Source organism: Furipterus horrens, unplaced genomic scaffold, assembly GCF_987537825.1.
Source record: "Furipterus horrens unplaced genomic scaffold, mFurHor1.1.pri manual_scaffold_3, whole genome shotgun sequence".
NCBI classification, from domain to species: Eukaryota; Metazoa; Chordata; class Mammalia; order Chiroptera; family Furipteridae; genus Furipterus; species Furipterus horrens.
Genome location: NW_028327173.1, coordinates 167,568,269 through 167,588,376, shown reverse-complemented (window position 1 = coordinate 167,588,376; position 20,108 = coordinate 167,568,269). Strand labels below are relative to the sequence as shown.

The window sequence follows — 20,108 nt, the reverse complement described above, 5'->3', positions numbered from 1 at the left end:
ACTGTGAGGCCTCAGGCAAGACACAACTCAGATCATCAGGTTACTGCCTGTATAATGGGCTTGTTTCAAAGCCTCTCTTTTCAAAACTTTAGTTCGTGTGTTTTTTATTAATAGACTATTTTTTTTAAGTTTAAAAAACAGATAGTGCAGGCGCACATTCTCCTGGCTGAGGGTGCACCCAACTCTGCAGACTCTTGAATAAATGCCTCGCTTTGCTGCTCAAAACAAAACAAAACAAAACAAAAACAGATAGTACAGAGTCCCCAGGAACCCCTCTCCATGGCACAGTCTCCCCTATATTAACATGCATTAGTGTTAGTATACGTTTGCAGGTTTATCTGTAGCATAAATTCCTAGACATAGGATTGCTGAGTCAGTGTGCAAATGGATCTGTAATTCTGGTAGGTAATGAATGTCACATGGCCTTTCAGAGAACTGTACCATTGTGAACTCCCGCCAGCCATGCGTGATAGCTGAAACCCCTTTCAGCTCCAACAGTTTTTGTTCTACCTGCTTCCCAAGACTCAGGCCCAATGCGAAACTTCATGGGTAGGTTTTCTAAGCTGTGGGCTCCCCTACCAGCCATAGCCAGCTGTGCCACATGCCAAAGAGCTCAAGTTAGAGCTCGCAGGCAGAACTTCCAGGCTTCCAGCACAGACACTCTCTACATGCTGTGAAACTGCAAAGCTTCCAAAGTCACATTTCCCTGGAATCACAAGCTCGGATTGGTGAGGCTGACCTGCACAATAGCCTGTGCTTGCCGGTCACCTAAAAGTGAACTGCCAGACCAGCCTGTGCCACCCAATATGGCTGCCACTCGCCACAGGTGCCTATTTCAATTTCAAATTATTAAAATTAAATAAAATTTAAAACTCAGTTCCTCAGTCCCACTTGCCACATTTCAAGTGTACAATAGCCACAGGTAGCTAGTTAGTGGCAAACATACTGTGAAGCATTGATCCAGAACATTCCCGTCACAGCAGAAAGTTTAGTTGAATAGAGCTGCTCCAGAGAGGTGAGGCTTTGTATGAGGCTATACAAAATAAGAATGACAACTAAATGCAAGGTGTGATCCTGGACTGGATCCTGGTCCAGAAAAAGGACATAAGTGGCTCAACTGACTGAACTTGAATAAGGTCTAAAGACAAGCTAAGAGTATTGTAAGTGTTCATTTCCTGCTTTCGGAAATTATGCTCTGGTTATGTAAGATGTTAATACTTGAGGAAGCTGTATTGTGAAGAGTGTTTGGAAATTCTTTGTATTATTTCTGCAATGTTTTTGTAAGTCTGAAATGATTTCAAAAAAGTTTTAAAATTTTTTTAAAAATGTTAAAACAAGAGGGAAAAAATGATGTCCTTCTCCCTGGGGCCCGGGCCCCGGCCGGTGCTGCCGTGCGCGCCTGCCCTCTGGTGGCCCTGTCCGGAAGCGCTTCCCCACCCCCACTTCTCAGGGAACCCGTGGGTGTCAGGTCAGCGATGCACCCGCTGAGCACCAGGGCCTGAGCCTGAGATCAGAAAGGGAGGAAACCAGGGGGAAGGCGGAGGAGGGGACCGACCACGGCCATCTCAGGAGGTGGGGGCCAGGGTCGGGGAGCTCAGCTGTCTGTCCCACAGCAGGGCTGGCTGAGAGCAGGGCAGCCCGGGGGCCGGGGCCTGCAGGGGCCCCAGGGTGCTCTCCCACACCGGCCTGTCTACGGACACAGCCCCTGGGTGGAGGGGGCTCCGCAGCTTTGCAGCTGGGACCGCAGAGGAGCCTCGGGGCTGTGGGGGAGGGGCGCGGGGGCTCCCACTGCTCGGGGTCCTCCCCTGGCCTCACGCCGCACACAGGCTGACGGTTCAGGTGAGGTTTTGGAGCCAGACCGCCAGGGGCCTCGTGACATCATGTGCCCTGCACAGGCACTCCCTCTGCGGGGGGCCTCAGGTTCCCCACCGGTGAGCTGGGAAGAAGAGGTCAGGTCCTGACCTCACTCTGTCCCTGAAACTGGCCCCAGGAACCTCCGACAGAACCAGAGGCGGTGGGCTGGGTGTGGGACAGCTACGGGGGGGGAACTCAGGAGGGCCCCCCACACCGCCGGCCCCACCGCAGGCCGGCAGCCACACAGCGTCCCAGAGCTGCGCCCACTACCGATGCTGCAGAGAGGAAGAAACGAGCGAAAACTCAAACGCGAGGAGCTGAGACCACCAGGGCCGGCGCGGCCCGGGGGTGGAGGCCCCCCAGCCCCGCCAGAAGCGACAGCAAGCAGGGTCAGCCGGCCACCAGAGGCCACACGGCTGGCGCACGGGCATGGGGGACAGGAGGCCCATCCCGGTGGGAACCGGTCTGCGGTCAGGACCCTCTCCCTCCGTGAGGCCGCTCACAGAGCGGCCCCTGCGCGACTCAACCAAATACTGACACGCGGGGGGGACAAGAGAGTCAAAGGGTGGTTTTCATTGGCGCATTGACGCACTGGAGTTGTTGTAAAGAGGTCTGAGGAAGCCTGTGTGGATGAATCGGCTTTCACACCCACATGAAATGTCGTGGGATCAGAAGCGTCCTCTGTGGCCCTGGCTGGGCCTGGGGGTCTCGGGGGCGGGGTCCGCACAGCCCACCTTTCAGGGGCTGAGAGGGGCTGGGAGACAGACGGGCGAACGAGAGCACCGCTGTGTTTCGGGACATACTCAGAGCCCTGAAAACAACAGGCTTAGGCCATGTGACTAGGCAGTGACGGGAACCACACTGGTTTCCCACGGTGGCCCCGACACAGGGCCTGAGACGCAGCGGCCACACCACAGAGCGTGCGCCGGATCGCAGGTGCCGTGACGGGTCAGAGAGCCGAGGCGGGCTCATCGGGTGGGCATTCCCCACACCCGACAGCAGGGGGCAGCAGAGAGACAGGCTTCGGAGCCCCACCAGCTGCGCGCTGGGCTTGGGGTGGGCTTCCCTGGCGAGGCTCAGGGAGGATTTGGGGGAGCAGCCTGGTGTGGGAACAAGGCTACCGGAGCCCCTTCCTCGAAGCCCTGGGTACCCTGACGTGGCAGGCACTGGATCTCCCTGAGTCAGGCCACACTCTTGTCCCCACAGTGCTCCTGTCCCCATGGCCTCCGTCGGTGTTTGTTGATTGACCACGTGACCCAATAACTGGGTCAGGGCCCCCACCCCACAGAGGAACCTCAAGTCCTGGACGCTGCTGCCCCCCTGGTGGCTGTGGCCAGGAGGACCCTCCTGGGCTTGGAGGTCTGGATCCCCGAAGGTGTCCTGAAGCTGGTTTACGGGCACCTGGGGCCTGACTTACACAGGAGCTGCCTGTCCTGTGCCGAGGCCGGCAGGGGCACCTACCTTTCCGAGGGCCCCCCAGGCTACAGACTCTGAGGCTGGGTTCCTGGTACCCTGGACTCAGAGGCCCTGCCAATAGGGTGCACGACTACATTTGAATTTCAGATAAACAACAAGTACTCTCTCGGTTTTTCACATGTCTCAGGCAATGTTTTGTGTTTCATTTGCTGTCTCTGGCAGCCCTACTTGTCCAGCCTGGGAGCGGCCCCTCCAGCCCCTGGCCTGCCCTGGGTGAGGGCCCATGGCCCCCCAGGCGGAGCTGCCCCGCGTGCCCACAGACTCTGCACCTCAGCCCAGCCACAGCGCCCTGAGTTCAGCCAGCTCGGAGGCCCTCACACCCCAGCTCAGGCTTCTCCACCAGGACTACAGCTGAGGAAGGCAACCTCAACTCAGCAACCCCTGTGGCTGGAGGGCACAGGCTGTCCCACGGTGAACTGATGACCCTGTGTCCCTGGAACTGTTTCTGGGAACCCCGAACAGAACCAGAGGGCAGCTGCTATCGAGGGGGTGGCTGGCAGAGGGACAAGAAGTGGGGTATTCAGGAGGAGCACCCCACACTACCTGAGCCCTGCCCGCTGGCAGCACATAGCATCTGAGCTGCCTCCACTTCCAAAGACCACAATTCCTGGTCCCCAAGAAAGAAATGAGCAAAAACTCAAACGCGAGGAGCTGAGACCACCAGGGCCATCACGGCCTAGAGGTGGAGGTCCCCGGGCCCCGCCAGAAGCGACAGCAAGCAAGCAGGGTCAACTGGCCACCAGAGGCCACAGGGCTGGCACAAGGGCCCGGGGCACAGGAAGCCCGTCCCGGTGGGAACCGATCTGCGGTCAGGACCCTCCCCCTCCATGAGGCCGCTCACAGAGCGGCCCCTGCGCGACTCCACCGGATACTGACACGTGGGTGGGACGAAAGAGTCAAAGGGTGGTTTTCCTTGGGGCGGTCATTGATTGGAGATACTGTAAAGCGGTTTGGGGAAGCCTGTGCGGATGAATCAGTTTTAACAACCAAATGAAATGTCATGATATCAGACGCGTGTGCTCTCCTCCGCTCCTCTGTAGCCCCTGGCTGGGCCTGGGTCTCGGGGGCGGGGTCCGCACAGCCCACCTTTCAGGGGCTGAGAGCGGCTGGCGGACAGAGGGGCAAACGACAGCACCATTGTGTTTCGGGAGATGCTGAGAGCCATGAGAACAACAGGCTCAGGCGACGTGACTAGGCAGTGAGGGGGACCACACTGGTTTTCTACTGCGGCCCCAACACAGGGCCTCAGACACAGCAGCCACACCACAGAGCGTGCGCCGGGTCGCAGGTGCCGTGACGGGTCAAGAGAGCCGAGGCGGGCTCATCGGGTGCGCTCCGCCCCGGAGGCACACTGACGGGAGAGTTCCCTCCCAGGTCCCTGCCAAAGCCACTCCTGGCTTCCAGGGGCCACCCAAAACCTCAGCTCCCGGTCCCTCCATTCAGCCTCAACGGCTGACCTTTGCCCCCCCCGCCCCACGCCCACCCCCGGCTCACCTGCAATGGTTGCCATGATACCTCTATGACCCGTCTTAAGAGTCTTAGATCTGTGACCCGTGCTCACAGCGCCGGGTTGGGACCTCCGCAGGCACTCCCCAGCAGGGGCAGGGAAGGGCTCCCCAAGATCTTGTCCTAATGAAACACAGACTTGGCTGTTGGGACACAACTGGCCCCACGGAGGACGGGGGGGAAGCCACCTCCAAAGGACAGCAAGTTCCCCCAGGGCACAGACCGCCAGGCTGGCTGGGGGGCAGGGCAGGGCCAGTGGGCAGACACAGGGCCCTCGGGTGGGCACGAGAATGGCATGATGTGATGTATAGTTTTTAAAGATCCCGCTGTGATTTGACATTGGAAATCACATCTGACACGGGGCTCGAGAGCACAGGTAGTATTCAGACGCCTCTTGGAAATGTCAAAGTATACAAATCAACTTGGGAACAGAAAGAGCTGTGGAGTAAGCACCGCATTCCTACAAGCCAATGAATGAGTTAAGGGAGGTCCATTTTGTAAGTGATGGATGGAGTCCTGCCCCAGGTTGGGGAGACGGGAATGCTGGGTTTGGCACCTGACCTCACCACCTGATTAGCTGATCATCTAGCCTGAATCCATGTCCTCTCTGAACGGCGCCCCTTGCACCCTGTGAGGCTCTGAGATGGAGCTAAAAGTGAGCTGAGAGATGCAAAGTACCATACCTGTGAGAAGGGATTACCTGCAAAACCTGAGACAGGCCCTGCATGACTGTGTGGTTCAGTAAAAGCAGCTGGAGGTTAGCTTGTTAACAGTGATTTTTGTTTTTAAGCCCTTAAATGGCAGCTGTCTTCTGTTCAGCGACCCCCACTCTGAGGTCCCAGGCTCCTGAAGGTCCAGTCCCTCTGGTCACATGGCTGCACACCTCCTGGGGGAGCTTGGGTCAGCATTTGCTTTCTTCCTGACGCTTTCTGCAAAAGACAAGACTCTCATTGCCTCATGTTGCCCAAGTGTTGCCTCACAGGGCTGGTTGTAGGTTTTAATTGGCTGCCAGAATTTGTGTGAAAAGAAGCAGCAACAATAATATTTAACATCTTGGAAAAAGAAAAAGTTATACCCAATTCTTCCACTCTGCGATGACTTGCCATCTTGCCTGTGGCAGCAGTGAAGAGCCATATGCCAGGGGCCTCCCCACACCCCCCATAACATGCTGTCCATGTTTTTCCTTCATTACTACTGGTGACTGCCTGACACCCATCCTGTGGCTGTCCCATGAACATTATGATGTTTAAGGCTTTGTCATCATGAGCTGACCTTGTTTTTAAGGAGGGATTAATACTAGATAACCTTTCATTCCTCTTGCCTGATGATTCCATGAGATGCCCTGAATACCAAACCAGGCTTGGGAGATTGACAATTTTTTTTTTCCTTTCTTTCTTTAGTTATTTTTTATTTCCAAAATCCATTTATTTTATTCTTTTTGTTTAATAGCTAGAATTCAAAAGTTGTGACAGCCTTGGAAATTTTGAAATCTGACTGGTTCAACTCATATTAAGCTAGTTCTGGTCCATGTGTCTTAATGTTTGTGAAAAAGCTCTGTGGGCTGTTTCAGCTTAATTCCAAACTGAAGAAAAATATCAAAGTATAAAGGGCTGGAGAGGAAGAGATTGTAGTGTCACTGGCTTTGGAGCTGTGAATGTCATAGGGATCACCTGGGCCCAGACCCTCCTTGCACAGATGGGGAAACCAAGGCCAGGAGGCACTGTGATTTGCCCAAGGCTCTACCTGAGTTCCAGAAAGAGGCAGGGCTAGGAGAAGGCATCTGGAGGGTTCAGAGCCAGCACCACAGCATTGTGGTTTGAGCGACCCTAGGTAGAACCTGCTGCATTCCAGCGAGGGGCATGCAGCTCTGACCCTGGGGCCCGCTCCGCCTTGAGCAGGAGCTGGGCAGGGAATGCTCTTACCAGCAAGATCCCTCCTGCCAATGGCCACGAGGCCCTCGAAGAGAGCTTTGCTGGGGTTCTCACCCGCCGTGGCCACGCCATGCAGCCAGATGAGCAGCATTCGATGGCCATGCTCCTGGTAGCTCTTGGTGCCTGACATGAAGGAGAAAGAGAAAGGGAGAAAGAGCCACCCTGGTCTACTTAGCATGAGCCAGGTCTCAGCACGTGTCTACGCTGCCCTGTACTGCCTCCTGAACACCAGGCCCCATGTGTTCCTGCAGAGTTCAGCCCAGAGATAAGGAGTGGGGGACAAAACAGCCTCAGATGGGGTGGGGGTAGAGGTTTTGTGTTGGGGACCCTTAAACCTCCCCAGCCCCGGCCTTTCTCCTGAGCATCTACCATGCATGCTGTTGGTGTCACTCTTAACAGAGAAATAAAACTGGCACTCGTTGTGGTACCATGATGCACGTGACTGTGCACTTCATCTTTGGCTGCTGAGGACAGTCTCTGCCGTGCATGCTAATGGCCCTATTCTACAGATCGGAAGACTACTTAGAGACAGAGCTGGCCATGTTCTTTCCCCTGCACCAGGGGTCTCAACCATAAGTGCCCATTGGGAAAACCTGGGAAGCTTTAAAAAATACTGACATCCAGGTCCCTCCCCCAACCCCCAGAGATGCCGACAAACTTGGGTCTGGGCGCAGCCTAGGCACTGAGCGCTGTTAATGCTTCCCAGGTGATTCCAATGTACAACCATGTTTGGAAAATAAGTGTTCACTCTTCAGTGCCAGTGGTGGGGTTAATTAGTTATTAAACTCTAACAGGTGTGCTCTCTCAGCTGGGATCTCCTAGCTGGGGACACCCCCACTCAAGCACAGCAATGATGGACACAGCCATCGGGTCCAGGCCAGTCTTTTCACTGGATCCTCTGACTTTCTGCCCCCTGGGCCCTCAGCCGCACTTCCTCATGGCGCTGCCCTTACGGGGGCAGTTTCATTTGACCTACTTATTCAGTAGCTTTGCCCCCAGTGTTTCTTTATCATCTGTGAAAGTTCTTATCTGTAATAGAGTTTACTTTTAGATACCCTGCTCTATTCCACTAATTGGTTTGCATATTTTTGTGTCAGGTATCTCTATATTAATTATTGGGTTGGCCAAAAGGTCTGTTACCTTTTTTTCCATTCAATGGCTCTAGTAGTGCTTAGTTATCCTTTACTGGAAATGCCTTTAGTTTCATGTATGAACGATGGGTATCAGCTCTAGCTGATTCATGAAGAAGGTGAAGTTCACAGGTCAATGGGGAGGGAAAGGCAAGGGAACAGTGTATGCAAAGGCCTGGAGGAGTGAAAGATCATGTGGTATGTTGGAAGTGGTATGTGGCTTCGTGTGGCTGGGCTGTGGGTTGTACAGGCTCTTCCCCCAGAAGCACAGAAAACTGAACACACTCCAAGTGCCCCTACCCCTCCACCTGCTGGCTGTTCTGGGCTGCCAAGGCAAGGTGGTACCTGTCCACTGTTGCTCAATGGCATGGACGTGGGCCTCAGTGAACTCCCAGCAATATGCGAGCTTCTTCCACTCCTGTGGCCGCAGGTACCTGGAGGCCAGTCGCCACAGCACAGAACGAAGCTGCTGCGTTTCCTGCCGATGGTCCTGCTTAAAGGTCAGGCTCTTCCCAGAGGGATCACTGGAGTCCCTGAGTGAGCAGTGGTCCTGTGGGGCAGATCCCAAAGGTATCAACCAGGGGGAAATCCCTGCCAGGCTCTCCCTGGTGACCCTAGACTGGGAACTGGCATCGTTACCGGCCTGGGGCTTACTGACCACTACTCTGGTTTCTGCCTCTATGCCTTGCCTTGACCTCTGGGACCCAAGCTGCCCACACTGTTCCTCCATCCAGAATTCCTTTGCTCACCTCTCTGTCCCTCAATGCCATTGCCACAGCCAAAAGACCACCCAAGTGCCACCTCTTCCAGGAAGGCTTCCCAATGCCTCTCTTTTCTGTGTTTCTATATAGCACAGGTGCCAGTAGAGTGACTCAGCAGTTGTAGCTAAAACCAAGCAAACCAAGAACCAGGCACTGGGCTTGCCAAATCCCAACAAGTACTAAAGGGTAGGGTTACACAATTCTTTCTATGCAAAGCAGGTGTTAAAGTAAGAGGTTACAAAAGAATTATGTAATAGCATAAACTGTGCCCACAAAAGCCCCAGCGAGCCCCTCTAAAGAAAGTGGATGCAGAGTCCTGGTTCTTAAAAAGCTCACAGTGAGAAAAATTACTCTGGTGTCTGCATGTGACACCCTACTCAAGTGTCTGGCTAGTCACCTGTGAGGTGATGACATGTGAGCTTGGCTGTCACCTGGAGTGGTAAAGACCAGTTCCTTAGAGCAGTGTTTGCAGCTGCATCTGTGCATTGGGATCATCTGGCAGTGTGAAGAACCACTGATGCTCAGTCCCCAGGCCAGAGATTCTTGAATCGGCCTGGGGGTAGGGAGGGGGAATTTGTGACTCTAACTGCACCTCTGCACTGGTGTTGAGAACTTTTAGAGTGAAATGGTTTAGAATTAAGCACAGAAACAAATCATTTCATCAAACCCTTGGTATGAAGGTCTTGGGATTAACAGTACATTTAGAAGTCATCTGTTGTAAAGGGATTGTAATGTTCATGAGAATCTTGCATGTCGGTGAAAGAGAAGAGCTCACAATTCTTATTGAAATTGGACATCCGCCAACTGATTTTAAAATAGATTTTTTTTTTTTTATTTTAGAGGTGTAGAGAAGTTTACTATTTGTAAGCAATATTGGAATGTTTAAGATATTTGAAATTAACTTTATTTATAGGTTTAATTAATTGGATTTACTAGGATAGGATAACTTTAAAATTTAGGAAGCATTTGAAGTACTTAAAAAGAAAATCTATTAACTTTATTCATTTGGTTTAAAATGTTTACGATAGTTTAATTAACTAAATTTATGCATGGGACCAAACACTGACTGAAAGGCTTCTTTGTACATGACTGTTAAAATTTACTAGGTTGTATAATAAGAATAATAAGATTTATAAAATTCATTTAAAAGTTTAAGGAAAATTAGTTGTTAAACTTGTCATAAATTTAAATGAGTATTAATTTTTAAAACTAAAATAAATGTAAACAATTATTTTCTGTGTATAAAAACAACTCTCAAAGACCCCCCAAAACTCCCTACCCCACCCCCATTTGCTGACAACTAGAACACCAAGCGCAGGGCCTTAAATCAGTCCCTCTTTTCCCCAGTTCCACAGCAGACATAACTAATCACCCCCAGGACGCTCCCCTTCTGGGCTCAGACAGCTACCTGAATACAACACCCCAAGCAGTAACTCCAGTAACCTGGAAATGGCAGTGAGCTGGAAGCAACTTGCCATCTCTTCTCCACGCACGCACGCCTATACTCATCCATCAGCCAGGAGCAATAGCAGTGTCCAGGTGCCTCTCCACACTGGCGTGGACCTCAGTTGGACTTCTTTCTGTGTGGTTTGGATGCCCCCCATCTCCAGACCCTCACCAACAACCCCCGTGGAAACTGAGGGGCCCCTGAGTTGGTCAGAGCCAGCTCGACCTGGAGCCAAGGTCGCTCCCTTTCCTACACGGAGAAACGGAGCGCAGGGTCTCAGTACCTTCTCCCACTTGTAGAAGCGATCGGCTTTTATGATCATGTCCACCAGGCTGACGTGGTTGCTGCGGGCGGCCACTGCCAGGGCGGTTTTCCCTTGCTGCAAGTCAGAAGCGAAAAGCGAAAGCAGAGTTTCTACAGGAGGGGTGTCAAGTGGCCTCTAGCAGTGACTACAAACCGTGCTGCCCAAAAAAAGCAGTTTCCAGCCCCCCTCACTGGAGAGCAGAAAGGCTTTCTGTTCATGATGACAGAGGTGGAAAAGTCACAGCTAGAATAAGGCAATGACGGTAATTCCAGCCACCACCCCGTGTTCCTTAGAATTTATGAAGCCTTAGTGTTTATGAAACTCAGCCTGCGTAACTCTCCAACATCACCTGTGAAATAGGTGTTCCCAGCCTCATTTCTCAGATGAAACTAGAGCCCAGAGAAGAGGCTTGGGTTCCCAGGGTCACATCTGCCTGCCTTTCCAGAAGCTCCCAGCCCTTTGATCCAGACCTCCCGCACAGTGCTGGCCTCAGCCAATCCCAGAGGCCTTTGTGAAGATGGGAAGTTTCTCTTCAAGTCTGGCCAGCTGCCCTGGGGCTCAGCTCAAAGCAGGGAGTCCCTCCCAGCTCCAGCCTCAGAGCCTGGTCCTGCCCCTAACCTTCCCCACACCATCCCCAGGGCTGGCCATGTTGGGCTACACGTGCAAGCACCCTTCCCCTCACAAGCCTCATGCTAAACCGTCACTCTTCTGGGGTCTCCAGCCACTGGGGAGGCAGTCACCCCAGAGGCAGGATGTGCTGAGGGGCTTCCCCTTCTCCACCAAGTGACTCATAGGGCTCAGAGTGTGATGGGGGCCATGACCCAGAAGACATCCACATCACAGCCCTAGACCAGGAAAGGGGAAGGCCAGGAGCTAAGGGCCCTCAAGGAGGCAGGGGAAAGTGGTAGTGGGGTAGGACGGCTTCCTGGCCACAAAAGGGTAAAAGGGAGGCTGGTTGTGAGCAGAGGTACCTTATCTCGCAGGTTTAAGTTAACGCCTGCAACCAGGAGCATCTCTGCTACGTCCTGCCAGGCGTGCTCCGCGGCCAGGTGGAGGGGTGTCTGTTGCCTCTGGAAATGAAGCCAAGGGGACAGGGACACAGAAAAACATCTAGAAGTGGCCTGTGGCTTAAAGCCAGGATAGAATCAAAGCGGGTACACTCCCAACTGGGACTTAATAAAGTTTCTCTAAGAAGTTATGGGTTTAATCATAAACATAATACCAGAGAAAAGTTGGTAAAAACAAAAAAGTAGGAAAAACAAAAAATACTACTCACTAGCCCACCTAAGTCAACTTCTGTAATGATATTTCTTCTAGTCTTTTTTTTTTTTAAATGCAGAATGTTGGTTTTGGTTTTATGTATTTGAGATCATCCTGTATATATATACCTTTTGCACCTATTGCTCTACCTAACATAACACTTTATGCATATTATAAACATTGATAAACACCACTTTTAATACCTCCATAATAGTCTGTCAGTACAGTAATTTACCTAGCCATTTCCCCATTACTAAGTACTTGGTCCATTTTTCAAACTGGAGTCTGATAAATAATGCTGCAACAAATATCTTTGGGCATGAGTTCTTAAAATATTTCTTGAAGCTCAATTCTCAGGCATGAGAATACCGACCATTTTAACGAATATGCGCTATATCCGGCCAAATTGCTTTCCCCTGCTGGTGGTTGTGTGTGCTGGCACTGAGGACTACGTGGTTAGGAGGTGCATTGAGGGGACAGGGATTGAAAAGGGCTCAGAGGCCTCTTGTTATTCCTCAGGACTGCCCCAGTCACCGCTGCCCTGGGAATTCTCCCTAAAGGGGGAACATCAATGAAAGGAAAAGGTTGACTATAGGAGGGTGTTAACTGCAGTGTTACATATTTCATGGCAAAAACTAGGAAATAAGCAAAAATGTTCAAAATAGGGGAATGGTTAGTAAAAATGATCCTACCTTCAACAAAATTCCAACAGCTTTTTACAACCTACAGAAGCAATTCCTCAGCTCTGGGTCATGCTGGTAGACTGCAGCCAAGCCCTGCCAGCCTGGGCGGGTGCCCAGAGGCTCCATGGGAACCAGGTGGTTTCTGCAGCCACTTACATTGTCGGTGGCATCCAGGTCACTGCCAGCATCGATGAAGAGCTGAACCAGGAAGGAGTAGTTGTGCCTCACAGCAAGGTGCATTGGAGTGGCTCCCTGCTGCAGTGGAAGGGAAGGAGATATGAATCTGGATGGGTCCTTCCCAGGACTGCCCCACTGCAGGTGGGTGCTGGGGGATGGGAGTAGGGAGGGGCAATAATAGTGCTTCTGGATTTGGCCGGTGGCCTGAGGCCTTTACAGCCCCAAAGCCTGAATCCCTGGCATCCAAAAACTGAACCTCAAGGTGGGTAGGGACCTGAAGAGCCAAGTTTGAGACTTTTCCATGCTAGGAACTCACTGTGTGACCTTGGGCAAGTCATTTTCCTTCTCTGCTCTTATCCATCTGGCAAGTACTAAGGTCCCTTCTATCAGCAACATCTTAATGTTCTCTAATAGCTCATTTAACCCACACATGAACCTAGAAAGTATATAGCAATGGTATTCTAATTAGTATTTTCATCTTATACATGGAAACACTGAGGTTCAGAAAACTTATGCAACTTGCCAAAGGACACAGCTAATAGAGACATTGTGTTATTGAACTTCCTACCCACAGCACCTAGGTAGATGCCTGATACCTATTTATATATGAAATAAATGAATAAGAGAGCCAGCTGTGACTGGAATAGAGATCTCACTGCTATGGTCCCTTGTGACCCCTGACTGCATGACAAAGTGGAGATACTGCCACAGCATCCATTCTGTAGGTGATATCGTGACACACATACTGTGCAATAGTACAAAGCCAGTAAAATTGATAATATAGACCTATACTGATCATGGAAAAACACCCTCACATAGTGAATATAAAGAGGTTACAGCCCTGCCTGGTGTGGCTTAGAGGATTGAGTGCCAGCCTGTGAACCGAAAGGTTGCCAGTTTGATTCCCAGTCAGGGCACATGCCTGGATTGCAGGCCAGGTCCCCAGATGGGGGCATGTAAGAGGCTAATGTATCTCTCGCACATCAATGTTTCTCTCTCTCTCTTTTTCCCTCCCTTCCCCATGCTCTAAAAATAAATAAATAAAATCTTTTTTTAAAAAAAAGGTTACAAAACACACATACACAACAAGAAGAATGCCTGTTATTGCCATTACTAGTTTAAGACAGGGGGGAAAATGTTTATAAATATTGGAAAAGAAGATTTTAATGATACCATTATTTGTAGGCAACATCATTGTTTTATCCTAGACAGGTTAAAATCGTTATTATCCACCCCCCCAAAAACCCTAGTAGAATTGATTTTTAAAATCATATAGAAGAACAACTGTAATTGAAAAACAAAAAAAAATAAAATTTAAAAAATAAATAAAATAAAATCATATAGAGGATAAAAGCACCAAAGTGATTGTAATAAATGTAGCTCTCTGGTGGGTGATGTTGATAATACCAGAGGCTATGAATATGTGGGTGCACGGAGCATATGAGAAATCTCTACCTTCTGCTCAGTTTTGCTATGAACCTAAAACAGCTCTAAAAGTCAGTCTTTTTTTTTTTTTTTTTTTTTTTTTAATGCCTTGGCTGGTGTGGCTCAGTGGCTTGAGCACTGGCCTGCAAACCAAAGGATCGCCATCAGAAACAATGAAAAGTCTGAGAAACTATCAGAGCAAAGAGCAGCCTAAGAATACATGACAATTAAATGGAATGTGGTATCCTGCATGGGATCCTGGAATAGAAAAAAGACAGTAGGTAGAAACTAAGGAATCTGAAAAAAGTATGGATTTTTGTTGATAATAATGTATTGGCATTGGTTCATTAATTGTCACAAACATACCATACTAATGTAAGATGGAACTAATAGGGGAACTGGATGTGGGGTACAGTATCCCCTCACTTATTGCGGGTATTACGTTCTAGACCCCCCCACGATAGGTGAAAATCCGCGAAGTAGGAACCTTACATTTATTTTAGTATTTATATATATTTTAAGGCTTTATAAACCCTTCCCACACACTTATAAACCGTTCCCAGTCCCTTATTAACCTTTCCCACTCCCTTATTAACCTTTTCCACACTTTTATAAATACTATTTATGTTCTTAAACATATTCTACACTCTTAAACCTATGTAACTTTAACAACAGACGTATACAGTACCGCAAAATCCAGCAATATAGTGAAAAGTCTGCAATAAATAATTAAATATAATATTTTTTAAAATCCCGCAATACAGTGAGGCCGCGATAAGTGAACCGCGATATAGAAAGGGACCACTGTATATGAGAACTCTCTGTACTACCTTTGCAACTTTTATGTAAAACCAAATATATTCTAATATAAAAAATTTATTAAAAACTGCAGAACAGCTCTGACTGGTGTAGTTCAGTGGGTTGGACATCATACCACAAGGCAAAAGGTCGCCAGTTCGATTCCCAGTCAGGGCATAGGCTTGGGTTGCAGGTTTGGTCCCTGTTTGGGGGGCAAGCAGGGGGACATGCAAAAGGCGACTGATCAATGTTTTTCTCACACATCGGTGTTTCTCTCCCTCTCTTTATCCCTCCATTCCCTTCCCCTCTCTCTAAAAATAAATAAATAATGTTTTGATTTTTTTTTTTTTTAAACTGCAAAAAAGTGTGAATAGTATGCTAAGAAAAGGCAGGGAGATCCACACAAATATGGCCAATTGATTTTTGACAAAGGTGCAAAAGCAACTCAGTGGAAGAAGTTTTGATAGCCTTTTCAACAAATGGTGCTGGAGCAACTGAACTTCTGCAGGCAAAAGAAATATAAAAGAGCCTCCCTTATACAAAATTAACTCAAAATGGACTACTGACTTCAATGTAAAACTATAAAACTTATAAACAAAAACATAGGAGGAAAACTTGAGGCTCTAGGACTAGGCAGGACTCTTAGAGTTGATGCCAAAAATATGATCCATAGAAAGAAAATATTGATAAATTGGACCTCATCGAATTAAAATTTTTTGACTCTGCTAAAGATCCGATTAAGAGGATGAAAAGAAGAGCTACAGACCAAGAGAAACATTTGCAAATCACATAGCTTACAAAGGCTAGCTCTATAATATATAATGAACTCCTCTTAAAACTCTACAGTAAAAAAAAACAGTTAGAAAATGGGCAAAGACATGACGAGACATTTTACTGAAGAGGATATACAGAGATCAAATAAACACATGAGAAAATGTTCAACGTCATTAGCCACCAGGGAAGTGCAAGTTCAAACCACAATGAGATGTCACTACACACCTATCAGAATGGTTAAAATAAAAAAATAGCAACATGTTGACAAGAATGGGGAGAAACTGGCTCACTCATATGTTGCTGGTGGGAATGTAAAATGGCATAGCTGCTCTGCACAGTGTTGGAGTTGTTTATAAAACTAAATATGTAATACGGTAGGACCTAGCAATTGCATTCTTGGCATTTATCCCAGAGAGATGAAAGCTTATATTCATACAAAAACCTGTACATGAATGTTCATAGCAGGTTTATTCATAATAGTTTAAAACTGAAAGCAACATCAATGTCCTTCAACAGGTTCCTACGATTCATTACAAAGTAAAAAATAATCCAAGAAAAAAATGGTCAAAGGATATGAATAGGCATTTGATAGAAAAGGGAATACAGAAGACTCTTAAGAGGAATGCATATCAATACTACAGGGAGATAAAATTCTTCACTCATCAGATTGGCACAAATCCAAACATTTTGCCCAATGTGTTGACAAAGCTGTGGGGAAATAGGCACCATCTTATATTACTGGAGTGAGTATAAACTGATACAGGTCACATCAATCAGCAACTTGGCAGTATGTATAGAAAGTGCAAATTTATGTGCCACTTGACCCAATACATCTACTTCTAGGTATTTATTCTGCAGATATACTTCCACATACGTGGAAGGTTATATGCACAGATTTTGTTGTAGTATTGTTTGTAATAGCAAAAGATTAGAATCCACCTTTATACAGAATACAATTTAATAAATTATGGTCCATTCATGCAATGGAATGCTATACAGCTATAAAAAAAAAAAAAAGGATGAGGATATGTTCTTAAATACATACTTATATGGAAAGATCTTAAAGATGTAGTTATTGAAAATAACAGGATACTGTATACATTCTCCAATAAAAGGTACCAGGACTTTGTGGAGAAATGGCTGATTCTGGGACTGGGATGGGAAACAATATAGGCTAAGTCCGGAGCACCTTGTGGTGACAGAAAGTAAAGAAGTGCACCATAAACACACCTACTAAATGGCTAAAAGCCAGGACAGTGACAACACCAAGTGCTGACCAGGACATGGAGCAACACGTACTCTCACCCACAGCTGCTGGGAATGTGAAATTGTACAGCCACTTTGAAAGACAGTTTGGTCGTTTCTTACAAAACCAAACACACTCTTAAGCAGTCATGTTCTTGATATTTATCCAAAGGAGTTCAAAATTTATGTCCTAAAAACCCACACATGGATGTTTATAGCAGCCTTATTAATAACTACCAAAACTTGGAAGTAACTAAGATGTCTTTCAGCAAATGAATGGATAAATGAAGTGTGGTATATCCAGACAATGAAATATTGCTCAACACTAAAAAGAAATGAGGTGCCAAGCCATGAAAAGACATGCAGGGACCATAAATGTATATTACTAAGTAAATGAAGCCAGTCTGAAAAGGCTACATATTGTACAATTCCAAATAAATGACATTCTGGAAAAGGCAAAACCATGGAGACAGTAGAAAGATCAGGGGTTCCCGGAGGCTGGGGCAGTGGGAGTGGGAGATGAATAGTTAGAGCACAGGCAGAGGAAACATTCTGTGTAATAGTATAATGATGGGTACGTGTCATACCCATAGAATGTACAACACTAAGAGTGAACCCCATGTAAATTACGGAATTTTTTTTTTACGGAATTTTTTAATTGGGAGAAAATGTAAAGCTTAATATACAATGTTGACAAGCAGATTAAGAAATAGGCAGCCCATTATTGTAACAATATAATCAATAAAATACATTAAAAAAAAAAGAAAAGAAAAGAAATAGGCAGCCCACACACTGCTGTGGCTCTGCATATTGGCACAAGGCTTTCAGAGAGTGATTCAGTTTATTTATCAAAAGCTAGAAAGATGTTCACAGTATTTGACCTCAAATTCCCACTTCTGCTTGGAGAAGTCATATATAATGCAAAAGAAATAAAAAGTTATGCCATAAAGATGTTCAAGAAATCATTCTTTATAGTGGCTAAATCAGAAATAATGATACAGAGAGATGGGATCAGATTACTGGGGAGGAGGAGAGAGGGGTCGTGGGAGGAGGCAACGGTAAACAGCCTAGGATGGGATTCGCTGAGAAGCTGTGCCTCCAGAGCATGAAATTATGGGAAAGAAGATTTGGAATAAAGGAGGACTAGTGCTGTTTCAGACTGGCTCTCTCTGGTTCTCAGGCTCTTGGGCTCTTCTTCCTCCAGGATGCCTGGATGATTGTGCTGCAGCTGCCTGTGTTTCCCAGCAGACGGTATTTTGAATCAGAAGGAACTCCAGGCACAGCCTAGGATAGGGGCTGGCCTGGTAGAAGGCGGCAGGGTTATTCTTTGGGTGTTCTAGAGAGGATGGGCTCTGAGGCAGAAGCCTGCCATTCTTCCAAAATTGTGTAGCTTTAGTAGCTTATGTCGTTTTAGTTTGTAAACTAACCCTATAGGAATAAAATAATTGAAAACTAACAAGTGGAAACAATAGGAGAATGCAGGTGTTAAGAATTTAGCCTTAATTGATAGGTTTAAGTCATTAAAGCTGTGACTTGATAGGCTTAAGTGACTGCTTTTGAATAAAGACCCCTTTCCTTTATCACCAAACCTTTGCCTCTGGAATTTTGCCTAGAGGGTGGTGGTGGGCAGCAGGACCCCAATTGCTGTTTCAGTAACACTAATTTAAATATCCAACAGTTGAGGATCTGTTAAGTGTAATGTGGATACTGGACCACATCTGGCATGGGACACCTATAATATGTCTACCAGGGAAACTATGCAGCAACATTGAGTAGCTGGGCGGGGTAGACTCCACCAGACTGGGCTGGTGTCCTGATGGGGAAAAATAAGTATGCATCCTCCTTCCAGAATTCTGCCTTAGCCTGAATTTATTCTAGCTGGAGGTGCCACTATACATAGGAGGAGAAAGAGAGAGGGAATAAAGAAGTTATTGCTTTACTAGGGTGTCAGGATTAAGAATGCCTTCTTTCTCTATATTGCAATGAATTGTGTTTTTACAATAATTTTAAATAGAGTATTTACTTCAGCTATATGAAATGACCTCTTTCTCACTTAAGCAACACATAGTTCCTCATTTATGTGATGGGAATAATAATAGCACCTATAGACAGGAAACAGAGGTGCAGGAAGGTCAAAGCTACTTGCCCAAGGTCATTCAGTTTGTGAGTGGCAGAGCCAGGCCTCAAAGCCAGGTTGTCTGACATCAAAGTCCATGCCTTAACCACAAGGGTATATTGTTGCCGGTGCTTTCCTGCTTATTCTGCAACATAACAGAAAAAAGGTGAACAACCTAGAGACTAAATCTGTAATAAGATCATTACTATGATCCAATGAATAAATGAGAGGAGAACACAAGCAGATATTTCGCTGGAAAGGAAACGCAAGCTTGGTTTCTAATCCTGTTCCATAAGAACCTTACTGACTCTGCTATGTGCTGCCAGCTGCCCTGGCCCCAACCCCGACCCCAACTCCAATCAATGAGGTCACGGAAGACTGCGGTAGGGGCACCCTTCAGTTCCGGCCCCCACACTTACATGATCAGACACATTGGTGCAGGCCCCTGAGTGGATGAGGGCCCGGGCCACGTCCTCAGAGCCACCAAGGGCTGCAGAGTGGAGGCAGCTCTGCTCTTTCTAGAGGAAAACAGGAATCAGTGCACCTCACAGTGGGGTTTACAAAACACTTTGGAATTCAGTATGTCATTTTTTCTCATACCCCCCACCCACCCACCCCGGGCCTATTATCCCCCTTCAACTCTGAAACTAAATAAATCAGTGACTTGCCCAGGCCTGGTGACTGGTGATAGGAACTCACTATGATCTCAGCCTTTCCTGGCCTTGTCTCAGACTCCAGGACATGGGCCAAAGCCTGCACAATCCTTAGCTGGTAAAGACACGCAGAGCATAGGCTCTGAGGAGCTGGTTTCCAAAGAAGGGGACAAATAGGATTTGCCAGTACAGGGCAAACCCCACCCCCGACTGCGCCACACACTGCCTGGCTGATGCTGGTCAGGGCCAGAGCGAGAGCTTCCCCCTGCCCTGGCCCGGCCTGGCCTGCTAAGTGCTCTCCTTCAGTCAGAGCCCACTCCTGGCCCAACAAGGATCTCACATAAGATACCTCCGCTCTGTGCCAGGCAGGCCACACCCAGTGACCAACTGTCCCCGCTTGCCAATATGGGGACAAGCCAGGACGAGTTGGTCACAATCACCAAGTCCTGTGAGGGTGCACAGGGTGGGTGGGAACTAGTCCCCTTCCCCAGGGGCAGGACAATCACTTGAGGTTGGCCCGCTCCTCGGAGACCCCGCTGTATGACACTTTAAGGGTTGGGAATTTCAG

General features: G+C 48.0%; 1 protein-coding gene across 5 annotated transcripts in view; it reads right to left on the bottom strand.

Moving 5' to 3' along the window:
- Nucleotides 1-20,108, bottom strand: part of ANKDD1A (ankyrin repeat and death domain containing 1A) — a 39,893-nt gene continuing 19,785 nt past the window's right edge. For 2 of the 5 annotated variants that reach the window (XM_090272033.1, XM_090272030.1), the window contains 7 exons: nucleotides 19,307-19,405; nucleotides 12,509-12,607; nucleotides 11,381-11,479; nucleotides 10,389-10,484; nucleotides 8,243-8,447; nucleotides 6,759-6,890; nucleotides 5,232-5,765 (listed from right to left, as the gene is read on the bottom strand). In XM_090272033.1, coding sequence (XP_090128159.1) covers nucleotides 5,704-5,765; nucleotides 6,759-6,890; nucleotides 8,243-8,447; nucleotides 10,389-10,484; nucleotides 11,381-11,479; nucleotides 12,509-12,607; nucleotides 19,307-19,405 — 792 coding nt within the window. In that variant the 3' untranslated portion in view covers nucleotides 5,232-5,703. Of the gene's footprint in view, nucleotides 216-5,231; nucleotides 5,766-6,758; nucleotides 6,891-8,242; nucleotides 8,448-10,101; nucleotides 10,485-11,380; nucleotides 11,480-12,508; nucleotides 12,608-19,306; nucleotides 19,406-20,108 lie in introns of those variants that run through there. The other 3 variants (XR_016510061.1, XM_090272031.1, XR_016510060.1) reach the window with 3 other exon arrangements.